The 13,829-nt window shown below is 37.7% G+C and overlaps 1 protein-coding gene across 7 annotated transcripts in view; it reads right to left on the bottom strand.

The window, feature by feature from the left end:
- Positions 1-13,829, bottom strand: part of KIF16B (kinesin family member 16B) — a 186,234-nt gene that overhangs the window by 158,732 nt on the left and 13,673 nt on the right. For all 7 annotated transcript variants that reach the window (XM_083369422.1, XM_083369423.1, XM_083369426.1 and 4 more), the window contains exons 8-12: positions 12,895-13,063; positions 12,670-12,801; positions 12,018-12,193; positions 9,714-9,779; positions 7,766-7,825 (exon numbers count right to left, since the gene is read on the bottom strand). In XM_083369422.1, coding sequence (XP_083225548.1) covers positions 7,766-7,825; positions 9,714-9,779; positions 12,018-12,193; positions 12,670-12,801; positions 12,895-13,063 — 603 coding nt within the window. The remainder of the gene's footprint in view (positions 1-7,765; positions 7,826-9,713; positions 9,780-12,017; positions 12,194-12,669; positions 12,802-12,894; positions 13,064-13,829) is intronic.

Raw genomic sequence — 13,829 nt, 5'->3', positions numbered from 1 at the left:
TTCTGAATCAATCTCTATCAGTGCAAGATATATCCGTTTGATATGTGCTGGTCCCTGATTTCTAATTTGCTTTATCAAATTTTCATCAGTCATTGCAAATCCATTTTTCTGATCTTCTTTCCACCTGGCCCGTAACTGAATATATTGAAACCAAGTTTGAACAATCTTCTCTTCTCGCAAGAGGCTATATGATTTCAAACACCAAACATTCCTTTCCAAGCTTAAAATTTCCTTGTACGTAGTCACATCATGTTTGAAACCAGCATGTATATTTTCTATTGCGTGTTTTGGAATTGCCCACAATGGTATCTTGCTGCTTAGCTTATGTCTATACTTCTTCCAAACTCTCAGCAATGCCTGCCTTAAAATATGCATCCTAAACACAGTATCTACAGTATCTAAGACATACAACAAATATGCATGCCAGCCAAACAACAAATCATGGCCCTCAAGATTTAATAACCTCGGTTGCGTCAAATTAATCCAATCGCTTATTCCTACTAATGCAGCAGCTTCATAATATAGTTTAAAATTAGGCAATTTAAGGCCACCTCTCTCACGAGTATCCTGCATAATCTTAAGTTTAACTCGTGGCTTTTTCCCTGCCCACACAAATTTATTGATACCACGCTGCCATTCCTCCAAGTTAGAATCTTTCTTAAGAATCGGTATCATTTGAAATAAAAATAAAAATTTGGGCAGGACATTCATTTTCACTGCTGCAATCCGTCCCAACAAAGACAATTGCAATTTTTCCCAACTCTCCAATTCTTTTTGAATTTTCCCCCATAGTTTTTCATAATTATTTTTATATAGCTTTGTATTAGAGGGCGACAAAATCACCCCCAAATATTTAACCCTTTTAACAATCTCAAATCCAGTTAATCCTTCTAAGAGGGCCTTCTGTGAAACTGTCATATTTCTAGCCAAAATTTTAGTTTTCTGTATATTTACTTTAAATCCAGAAACCTTCCCATATTGTGTTATTATCTCCATCAGGTCCACAACAGAGTTCTCTGGCTGGTCACTGTAACAACCAGATCATCTGCAAATGCTCTCAATCTATAGTCCTGATCACCAACTTGTATCCCCTTAATTTTTTCCGAATTCCGAATCTTAACCAATAATATCTCTAATGTTAACACAAATAACAAGGGCGATAGCGGACACCCTTGCCTTGTGCCCTTCTCAATATTACATGCTGCTGTCAGGCTATTGTTAACTATAATACGGGCAGTTTGTTTTCGATATAATGCCCTAATCGGTTGTAAAAATTTTTCCCCAAAATCCATTTTGTCTAAAACTTTCAACAAAAATTGCCAATTCAATTGATCAAAGGCCTTTTCAGCATCTAAAAAGATTAGCGCTGCAGAGATCTGGTTGTGCCTTTCCAAAAACTCTAACACATCAACTATATGTCTCACATTGTTTTTCATTTGCCTACCACTAATAAACCCCGTTTGATCCCCATGGATCACCTGTTGCAGAACCCTCATCAATCTATTAGCCAAAACCTTAGCAAATATCTTATAGTCTGTATTTAAAAGCGATATCGGTCTATAGTTTTTAACTTGAGTAGCATCCTGGTCTTCCTTCGGAATCAAAGAAATAAAAGCTGTTCTCCAAGACGGTGGCACCTTTCCCCCCTTCTGGATTGTCTGGAACAGTTCCTTTAACGGTTTTATCATCTCTAATTGTAAATTTTTATAATAGGCCGCAGTCAAGCCATCCGTGCCTGGTGCTTTATCCATCTTCAGTTCTTTAATTGCTGTAAAAATTTCTTCTTCTGTAATCAGTTGATTAATCCCCTCTTTTTGTACTTGCGTAAGAACCGGGATGCTAGCATTCTCCAAGTATATATCAATATCTTTTGCATTAATTTCCTCTTTAGTATATAATTTCGAATAAAAATCCACAAAAGCATCCTTAATAAGATTCTGTTGAAACACAACCCTTCCTTTATACTCAATCTTATCTATATTAGAGGCCCTTTGTTTTTTCCTCAGTCTATAAGCTAACCATCTGCCTGGTTTATTAGCGTTGCAAAAAGTATTATGCCTAGCAAACCGCAGATTGGTCGCCACTTGATCAGCCATTAATTTATCAAATTGTCCTCTTAGCAGTCTAATAGCCTCCTTAGTCTTCACATCCTCTGGGTTCAAAATCAAAGCCTTTTCTTTTTCCTTTATTTCATTCTCCAGTTCATTCCTTCTAGTTTCCACTGCACGTCTATGTCTATTATTCATATATATCAACACCCCTCTCATATAGGCCTTGCTAGCATCCCAAACCATATCCATAGAGGTACCCTTATTCATATTAATCTCAAAGAAATCCTTCATCCGCTGTTTGCATTCTTCCACATTTCTCTGATTTCTAAACAAATTCTCATTTACGCGCCATGAGCGCCTATCTCTTTTCTCCTTATCAATCTCCAACCAAACTGGACTGTGGTCAGAGATAGTTCTTGCACAAATCTTCACCTTTTTAGTTCTCAAAAAGAAATCATTAGTCAACAAAATAAAATCAATCCTCGAAAAAGATTGGTGTCTGTCAGAATAAAAAGTATAATCCTTCTCCCGCAAGTGTCTCTCACGCCAAATATCTCGCAATTCCAAGTCATCCTTCATTTCAAAAAAAGATTTAGGCAGTCTAGCATGACTTGGGATGCGCTTAAAAGCTCCAGCCTTATCCATCTGTACATCCAAAACACCATTCCAATCCCCCATAAAAATAAAAGACTTATAATCCAACTGGGTAAGCTTTGTGTGAAGTAAGCTAAAAAAGTCAGCTTGTTGTTGGTTAGGTGCATATAATCCAACTAAAAGCGTCTTTTTACCTTCTAACAACAGCTCAATCATAACATATCTTCCATGCTTGTCTGCTTCAATTAAGTCTGCTGTTAAGGCACTTTTAACATAAACAACCACTCCATTTTTCTTATTCTCTGCAGAAGCAACAAATTGCGTACCCAGTCTCGAGTTCAGTAAATGCTTTTGATCCAAAACTCTAATATGCGTTTCTTGCAGACATATAACATCTATCTTAAATTGTTTTAAATATTGAAAAACTTTCTTCCTCTTCTGCGGTGAATTTAGTCCATTAACATTCCAGGTTAGAAATTTAGTTGCCATGCATATCCTCAAAAAGCTCTTGGACCACAGCTTTGATAGGACTTACTTCTTTAGGCCGTGCTCCTCCCACAGCTTGACTATAAGTACGTTGTGAAGAATCTGAACACTTTTGCTGATCTTGTTCTTTTATTTTCTTTGCTCGTTTTAAAGCAGCACGCGTTACTCTTTGCTCTCTAGGATCATCCAAAGAAATTGTAGCTTGATCTCCTCCAGCACCATCTTCCTCTGTTTCGTCCTCTTGATGTTCTCCTTCTCCAGATCCCTTTACAGCTTCCAGAAGTGTTGATGGGGTTGCTTTTAAGACATTATTGTAGAAATCACACGCTTGCTTCACAGTAATCAGCCGATACCTTTTACCTTCATGCATCACCATCAGCCCCTCTGGAATCTCCCATCTGAACCTTATATCTCTTTGCTTAAGCTCATGCACGAGAAATGTATAGTCCTTCCTTGCCCTTAATATCCTTGGAGGAATTTCTTTTAAAACCAAGACTTCTTGTTCAGCAATCACAACTTTAGCATCATAGGCAGCTTGTATAACTTGATCTCTAATTTCTCTTTTTGCAAAATAAACCACCACATCTCTAGGCAACTTTCTCTGTCTGGCAATCCATGAATTCACCCGAAACACTTTATCCATAGCTGCTCTTATTTCAGATGCTGGCTGATTCAATACCACTTCGAGAGCCTCAGAGATCAGTTGCTTTAAATCTTCTTTAATATTCTCTTTTAAACCTCTAATTCTAACAGCAAACTGCATCTGGTAAAATTGGGCAAGGCTTAACTCCCTTTCCATTTTGTCCCTTGCATTTTCATTCTCCCGTGCTTTTACTTCTAATATAGCATTCCTTTGAGCCAAATCATCCACTTTTTCATCTAATTCTTCCACACATTCCGCCACTTTATGCACTGAAGACAAAATGTCTACCTTCATCACGCTGTACTTCTGTTCCATCCTCTCTTCCATTCTCTCCTCCAGTTTCTCCAATTTCTCCTCCATCTGTGCAAATTTATCACCCATTGATTGATTGATTGAGTCCAAAAGTTTATCCAGAGCATCTCGTAAATCCTTCGGTGTCAGCACTTCAGGAGGGTGCAATGCCTGTAGTGAAGATTGTTGCACCGGCGAGGATCCACCACTCCTAAGAGTTTTAGGGGGAGGTTTAGCCGCCATCTTTTACTCCTCAGTTATGACGCACTTTCACTTAAAAGTTAAAAAGGCCAACAAACTCGAGAGTATAGTAAAATAATCCTCTTCACCTTTTCCTCTTGTACCGCTCTGCCTGCTCCTTTAAACCATAGTCCTTTCTTCAGGCAGGGATCGTTCGCAGACGCCTGGCTCTGCTCCAAGAAGTTCGGAGCAGAGACGCCGGCCAGCTGGGAGCAACCCAGGCTTCAGGGGAGTTCAATCCTTCAGCCGCCCAAGCTCCAAGCTCAGGCGGCCCCGGAGAACTCTACCCCTACCTGGGGCCTCACCCCCTCCTCTTCTCCCGAGGAGGGGGCTTCAATTTCACCCGAACAGCTGATCGGCGCTGTTTCGGGCGAAAAAACAAACAGCTGAGCCGCGGGCAGCCCGGGAAGGCTGTCTTCGGCGCCGCGCCGCCACCGGAAGTCTAAACAACCAAGTTCTTAAGTCTTGGCGAAACGAGCGAAGGTCGGGGGCAGTCCGAAGCTCCATCGGCAGTCCGCTCCAAAGGGCGGGCGCACCCACAGAGAACGCCCCCCCGGGAATCACCCACCGGCAATCTCCAACAGGCGGAACCCTAAGGAGGCCCTCCCCATGGGCGCGCACAGGACGATGGGAAGCTGATGCCGGCAGCAGGTGCTCCCCAAGGCAATCCGGACCCACGCCACCCAGGGCTCCATAGGTCATCACCAGCACCCCGAATCCCACCTGGAGGGCAACCGGAAGCCAATGCAGCTCGAGAAGAGGTGCTACATGAGAGCAACGGGAAACTCCCACCACCACCCGCGCAGCCGCATTCCGCACCAGCTGAAGCCCCCGAGTGGTCCCCAAGGGCAGCCCCATGCAGAGAGCACCGCAGCAGTCCAACCGGGAGGTCACGAGCACATGAGTGACCATACGCAGGGCATCCCGGTCCAGATAGGGCCGCAACTGGCGCACCAGGCGAACCTGGGCAAAAGGCCCCCTGGTCACGGCTCCTATATGATCTTCCAAACTGAGCCGTGAATCCAGGAGGACGCCCAAGTTACGAGCCCTATCGACGGGGGGTAACACCTCATCCCCCATCATAATAAGATGTATTATGTCATCTTAAAAAGAATTACATATATGTCATTCCATTTCAAGATAGGAATATAGTAGAAATTAAATAGATAGAAAGAAAATACTGATTTTCTATTTCAGATACCTAAGAAATCAACATAGTTCTGCAAAACCATAATTTCCATCTTATTTCATATTTTGGATGCAGTATATTTTAACCAAATACTTAAGATCTGTTTCTACCAAAGACAGTTAAAGCATGTAATAGTAAAATTGAACAGATATATTAGCTGATGTTTCCATTTCTCCTGAAGCAAGCATATTGGTGTGTTATACCAAATATATGTTAAAATATGAAACATAAATTGCCACATCAAAATGACTGCCTCATCAAAATGAGGAGAAACCAAACAGGTCAACCAGCTTATTTTTTTAAAAAAAAGAAAAAGAAAGAGGGGGAAGGAGAATATTATAAATCTCCTCTAATGAAGAAATTGCACATTTCTGAGTTAGATGGATATTTTTATTCCCAATTCAATTTTTAGGCAGAAATTAAACAAATCAGTACATTCTGCTATGCCATCTGGCAGATAGTTTTCAGTTCTACATTTCATTTCCAGACTGTGTATCTTGAAGTCTGAAATCATTATGCTGCTGGCAAGTAAGGTAGCAATACATGTGATGATGGTAGAATTGAGAGCGAGCGAGAGCAGAAATGAGGAAATATCTCATTATAAATTTGGAACCCAGTTCAACCCTTTAGGAGAGCATAGTAAACCATATTTCTAGATATGAACACTGGTAATCTGACATATGTGGATGAAGGAAGTGCTTTTAGAGCCATATCACCTACCTATAAAATAATGATTTCCTATACTGAAATCAAATGGGGGACGTATAAAAACATTTATTCCTTTTGCCTTTGCCTTTGCCTTCCCTTCCTTTACTTACCTTGACTGCATAAATAGCATGCTAATATTACTAAACAATTTTGTATTTGAATTCATTATTATTTTGATCAACTTAGAGATGCAATCCTGATTCGTCTTAATTATTGTTTTAACCTTGGGCATTTATTTAATCGCTTTTAACTTTTGTATCCTGTTTTGTATTTATTGCCCTGTACACCGCCCTGAGTCCTTCAGGAGAAGGGCGGTATAAAAAATATAATAAATAAATAAATAAATAAATAAATAAATAAATAAATAAATAAATAAGACTTCCTGTGACCAGATAGATTCCAGTAACCAGAAACAATCCATTCCGTATTTTAACAAGAATTAATAGGAGGTTATCCAACACTTAATATATATTTTTATTATAAGCCATGTTTTTATCTATCTGCTGTGACTATATCTAGTAAGAAACTTATTTTTATATTTTTTTTAGGAGAAAGCAGCCATATATCTTTATAATCTGTGGTACCAAAATGATCATTTAGCATCAAGCCTGCCCCAGACTACTTAATTCAGCTCATCACATCCATCATTCTATCTTTAATTATTACAAACTGTAAGGGGGTGAGCCCTTATTAAACCCAGCCATACCTCTTTCTAATTCCATTTTTTTTTAACATTGCACAGAGCCTGAAATCGATAATGGTGAAACAAACAGCTTGCTCACTCTTCTAATTTAAGTTGGTCGTAATAAAAATTGTGCTCTTGCTCCTTTGGATTGATACATTTTTATTCATTTCATGGTACTAAAATCCTTTAATAATACTTGATTGCCTTTTAACACAGAGATATATGTACACACATCTTTTCCTGCTTGGCTTTATGACTTTAGATGAAAATGACTAGGCAATATTGTTATTCCATGTTATTCCTGAGCAGAGAAGAGCCATAAAGAAAAGCTTTATTCGATCATGTTTTTACCTTCTTGGAATGTAATGGTCACAAAGACATACAAATAAAATGTACCTATTGCACAAATACAGTACATATTTTAATTTCTGATTTCCTGAACCTGCTTCATAAAGCTTTGAATTTCATTGTATCTGTTCAACTTAATGGAAAAAATAAAATGTCATAAATATTAATTACATGCATATATTCATTTTTATAATATCTTATTTACTATTCTGAAAACCGCTTGGTTTTCGTTTATTTTATCTTACATTAAAAGATCTATTATTTAAGTTGTCTCCCAAGCTTCTAATGTAAATTTTCCAAGAAAGAGGATTTATAATGTAGATAACAATCTCGAACTTTTATCTCTGAACAAATTTAGATAAAATTATATTATACATTTTAAACAAGATTGCATTCTACAAATTATAAGTTATATTCATAAACAAACACATAAGTAACATTCATAAACAAGCACATGATACACTTTAAGAATAATACACTTTCATTCCTAAATTGAAACTTTGAAGAAAATGAAATATTTTACAGCTTACTTTTAAAATATTTTGGGTTTCATTCCACTTATTGGTCCACTCTTTGGTAAGTTCTTGCACCTACAAAATAAGCCAAAACAATACACATAGATTAAATCCAAATTTGAATTGATCGTCAATTAAACACATTCAATTTCAACAAAAGTCCCTTTTTATTTCAACGTGGACACTAAAAGCTTTGCTGCAAAATTATTCTTACTAGATTAATTAGAAAAGTTTATAATGTAAATACAGACTGTCAGTAATTATGCTTGCTGGAGTTATTTTGAACCAATGATGAAAACATTATTTCATAGCATTTATTTATATTTATGGTGAATTCATTTATACCACTCAGTATACATAAGTTACTAATTAATAAATCCCTGTGGTTTGAAGCACTCCATAGGCGCTGAAACACTTTTTATCCGAACGGATAAAAAAAGAGACTGCAAGCTCCGGATGCCTGGAATTGGGCGCTTGAGCAACGGAGCCGCGAGCGTCCTAACGAGCAGGGAGTAGTCTCGTTCAAGGTACAAGATTCACTCCCGTGAATTCTCGAGTTACGAATGGAATGGGCAGGCTCCTTTCCATTCGTAACTCGAGGACTACCTGTACCCATCAAAAGAGGTGCGACTGTTTGCCTAAGCATGCTTGGAGATGGGAGCAATGAGCATTCTAGGAAAGCAGTCAGTGTATTCCCCACTGTGTCCCTGTGCCTTCTCTTGTAATATACTTCCTCTTCAATGTCTCCACTTGGCAAAGGAGAGGGAAAAAAGGGTCAGATAGAAGAGATTACCTAAAGGATAGCTTGACAGGCAATCTCTCCTGTGCCTGACCTGTTCTTTCAATGTGTATTTCCCATTGTGTGCCTATTAGTCTCTTGTAATCTGTTCCTCTCCTATGAGTGTGTGTGTGTGTGTGTGTGTATATATACACATACACACACACACACACATCAATTCCCAGCATTGAGATTAGCATCCCAAAGAAAAAGCTGAAGTAAAATTGTAAGCTCAGGTACAATTCCACTTAGAGATTGCATTGCCTGTCTCAGCTGTGGCTGCTTAATAAGGAGTATTAGTATATGCAGGTGGTCCTCAATATACGACCACAATTGAGCCCAAAATTTATATTAGGTTAGGTTTAGGTTGTGAGAAATTAGTTAAGTGAGTTCTGCCCCATTTTTTGACTGTTCTTACCATATTTAAGTGAATCACTGCAGCGGTTAAATTAGTAGCACAGTGAAGTGAATCTAGTTTCCCCATTGATTTTGCTTGTCAGTAAGCTGCAAAGGGGGAATCACATGACTCTGGGACACTGCAACTGTCATAAATGTAAGTTGTCAAGAGCCCAAATGTAAATCAGGTGACCATGGGGAATGCTACAACAGTCGTAAGTGTGAAAAATGGTCACAAGTCACTTTTCCCAGTGCCGTTGTAATGCTAAACAGCCATTAAACAAACTGTTGTAAGTCGAGGACTACCAGCATATATGTGACACTGTAGGGAAGCAAAAAATTGGACTTTGTAGAAGCAGGATAGAAATATCATTTATACTTTTGAACTATGGGGTTGGGAAAAAACCTTGAGAATGCCATGGCTAGCCAAGAAAACAAACAGACCACAGAATAAATCAATCTAGAGTTCTCACTCGAGGGACAACCAGACTCTGGTTATATTTTAGCTACGTTACACAAAGATCCAACTCCTGAAAGAGGTGGAAGTCTGTGTGTGTGTGTGTGTGTGTGTGTGTGTGTGTGTGTGTGTATGTATGTGTGTGTGTGTGTATAAATTTTTTGGATTGCTAACAAAGAATTAAAGGGGCCTAGCAAGGTATTCTAAATACCGGTACTTAACACTTAACACACACACACACACACACACACACACACACACACATAGAGAGAGAGACAGTGTGTGTAGTCTAAAAAGGTTGGTGTTTGAGGTACCGACAAAGTAAAACTTACTCGTGCTTCATTCTGTTGCAGTTTTTCTTCCATACTCAAAGCTGTTGGAGAATCCAGAAGGGCAATCTAGTTAAACAGATAAAACAAACTATCAGATTAACAAGACACATTAGCTGTACTACACCGTATTCAAGGTTACTGTTCTGAAAATAGCTGTACAATTAACCTTTAAATGGGACAGAGGGAGATTTATAGTATATGCCATGCACGATTTTGTTATCGGTTACTTTTTCTTGCACTCAAAGCATCTACAGCAGAGTTCTCCAACCTTTCCAGCTTTGTGGACCAGCCCGGGGGGGGATGGTTCCACAGCAACGGTGGGCAAGCCCACACACGTGCCCACCATCTGCTCACACAAGTGGGGATGTGCCCACACACGCCCGTTCTCCTGTCTCTCCCACGGCCCGGTTCCAAACACATCAAAGCCCGGTAATGGGCCACAGCCTGGGGATTGGGGATCCCTGATCTACACTATATTTCTGCATAGTTGTGTATGTACTTACTCATTTTTCTTCCTAAAATGAAATACAATAGGAATGAAATTAAAGAATAAATTAACAGAACTGACTGGATTACCTAAGGTGGATGTGTTTTTCTGTATGGAACACAATCCTTATTTTGAAAGCACACTTTATTTGAAACCCCTTCAGTACCTCTGAGGAAAAAATTGTGAACTGTTTAAAAAAATAAAAGCAAAAGTTCTGAAGTCGTCCATCAAGAGTTAACAACTAGGCAGCAAATTGAACAGACACATGTTAGCAAGACAAAAGAATCTGGTTACAGTTATTTGTTTCAATGGTATTCCATGTTATACACCAACTTGAGGACTTTCTTTAAGACTGAAAAAAGCAATAAATCAAAAGTATATAAATGGCAGGCTAAAAGTTAAATGATACAAGCAAATCTTCTAAATTTTTAGTGATGATATCTACTACAATATTTTATTATCTTGGAATAACAAGATAACACAAGTTCCTTCCTTTTTAGAATGGTGTCAAGTCAGCAAAACAGAGGGGTTTGATGCCCCTTTCCAATGCAATCTTCTGTTTGCCATCATAATCAGCTTCTGAAAATTGTAGCTATAGTACTGCAACTTGGATTGAAATGAACTTGCTGAAGAGGAATAAAATTTCTCTAGACACAGTCCCTAAAGGATGTCAGTAACTAGAGTTAGAATTTCCCAAAACAATTACATTTTGCTTTAGTAATATTCTACAGGAAGAGCCTTGGTGGAGCAGTGGGCTAATGCCTCCTTAAGTAACACCAGCTGCCTGCAATTAGTGCAGGTTTGCATCCCACCAGGCTCAAGGTTGACTCAGCCTTCCATCCTTCCGAGGTAGGTAAAATGAGGACCCAGATTGTTGGGGGCAATTAAGCTGACTTTGTAATAATGCCGCCTGGTGTGTGTGTGAAAGCCCTAACAAGCAGGCATATACATAGAATGAAGGCTACTGCTAAGCTTGTAAGCCGCCCTGAGTCTTCGGAGAAGGGCGGGATATAAATGTAATAAAAATAAATAAATAAAAAATAAATAAATAAATAAATAAAATACAGCGACAACTTGCTGTAGAGAAAATGGACATGTACTTTTGCCCCTACTGTATCTCTCTTTACTCCCCACTGAATATGCACAGAAACCCCAACATAAAGCTTACCGTAGTTATTTGAATTTCTCTACTAATCACAACACTAATCACTGCCTTATAAGAAAATACACTTATGTTTTTCAAGCCCAGACCTATCAGCTGGCAACGTTGTTAAGGTATCAGAGACTAAGGTGTAAACAAATACTGAAATACACATGTAAAGTATTACAGAAGAGACAATAGTGATGCTTCAATAAGGAGTTATGGAATCAAGATTTAGAACAAGTGCCACCATCATGTTATTTTTTTTTATTGAGAAGAAAGACTTGGTCAAGCGTCTTTAACAGACAATGACTTTTCCTTGAAATGAAATATCAAGAGCTCATGGCTAAAATTGCTTACCTCAAATGTCAAAGGCAGAGGACCCAAATCTATTCATTTCCTCTATGCAAAGAACAGACCACAAAACATAGGCCTCAATGTTTAGATTAAAAAAAATGTGATTATCTATTTCTAAACCGTTTGATGGCTGATTCTTAACATACACAATAAGAGATGTATTTTGGGGATTAACCTAGCATTCAACACTGTCCTAAATTGTCTCTCATCCACAGGCAAATTTTGTCAAGAAAGATTTAGTCTAGAACCGATGTATATACATTAGCATAATTTAAAACAGAAGATACTATTTGAGATTGAAATCACTGCTGTCCCTAACCTGGTTCCCCTGAGCAAGCAGAGTTTTCAGTCTGGCAATTTCAGCTCGAAGTTCACGAATTAGCTTAACATTTGGATCTTCATTAATGGTAGGTTTGTTGATTATGTTTTTAGCTCGGTTTGCATAGCGAAGGGTACTCAATGTTTCTCCATAATTGACATCAGCAGGTGATATAGCTGAGAAAAAAGATTTCAAAATTACGTGATATCAGTATCAAGTTTCATTTAGAAGTTTTAAAAGCTCCTTATGAGTAGAGAAAAAGCAAATGGTTTCTTTTGCAACTACGGCCAGATTGGCATTTATGAAAAAATTATTAATGCAGTTGTCATTTCTACACATGGCTCTAATGGGAATTTTATTACATTTCACTAGCTTGGGAATGATTTCAAATGTCTACGATTTCCTTACAATTTTACAGGAGCTTGAAAATTATTATGAAGAGTATTATGACACAAACTGACGCTTCATTAGTTTTCTCTCCACTTCTACATAGGCCCATATTAAAGCTTAGACATAAAGGTTATATTAAAAAATAATATAACAATATTATTTAATGTTTAATGATTATTCTGTATGTCATGCTAGTCAACGTAATCTACAGAAAGCCTTTCTAAAATAGATAGAACATTCACCTAAATGAAAACACACTTACTTGCAATCATTATTGTTTTAGAATTTCCTCCTAGGCTGTCTTTCAAAAGCCATGTCAACACAGAATCCCTGTAAGGCACAAATACTTGTTTTTTCTTTATAGGAGGGTTTGAGGCATCCTGAGATATATCAGCTATGAAAAAAAGAAGCAAGTCATTTTTATAGAGGGATAGATAATGAGTTAATTCAGTTTTGCAATGAATTAAACATCAAGCAAGGGATATACCTAAGGCAGAAATTACATTTCCCAGAGTAACTAGGGATTTGTTTATATTTCCTCCTTCTTTTAATCTGACACCTGTGGCACCAGTGGCATCTGCTCTCTCACTTCCAGCTAAGTCTACCAAATGTATCTTGCTGACAGTCTCGCATGGCATTTCAGTGTCAAACTTAGCCTACGGAAAAATAACAAGAACAAAATACAATAATCTGAATATTAAAAACAAGAGTTGCAGAGGTGGTAGCAAAACATTTTATATGTTTCGAATTTAATGTACATGTCAGTATACTAGAGACATCACCTTTGAATAATAGCTTAATCCCTTTAAATTCTACTTTAATTTAAAACCTATAACTAAAATAAAAAGAAGTCAAATATATTTTGTTTTTCTTTTCCAAAATATGAAAGGCATGTTTAAAGTGCCTGAGAATTAACATTTTGAATATATCCAAATATTTTCATTGGCACCTCTTAAATCCACGGTGAATTCCCATTCATAAAGAAAGATTCTGGTATTGCAAAGATGCCCAATGGGTTTTCAAGTTATATTTTTAAAACAGCACTTTATAAATAATGAATTTGCTCTTATAACAAGCTATTGTCACTGACCAAACTATGTAGCTATGCAATGAAACCTGCTTTACATATACATATTTAAATGAGTGCAATCCTGTGAGATTTATATATGCACATTTCCCTTAAATTATTTGAAAATTCTTAATCACTTCTTTTTCTGAACCATATCTCTAAAAGCTGGAACTGAACAAAGTATAGAATGTGCTGGAATTCATTAAAAAATTTCTAGAATGCAATTTGTGTATTTATCTATCTGAGGTAACAAGTGTTAAGCATTGAGGTATGCTATGTATTCAGTCTACAAAAAATGGTGGTTTATTTCCTTTCAAAAAAACACAATTTCCTCTTATTGATATAATCAGAAT

The sequence above is a fragment of the Vipera ursinii genome (assembly GCF_947247035.1).
Source record: "Vipera ursinii genome assembly, chromosome: 1".
NCBI classification, from domain to species: domain Eukaryota; kingdom Metazoa; phylum Chordata; class Lepidosauria; order Squamata; family Viperidae; genus Vipera; species Vipera ursinii.
Note: the sequence above shows the minus strand (reverse complement) of the source record. Positions and strands in the feature narration are given on the sequence as shown.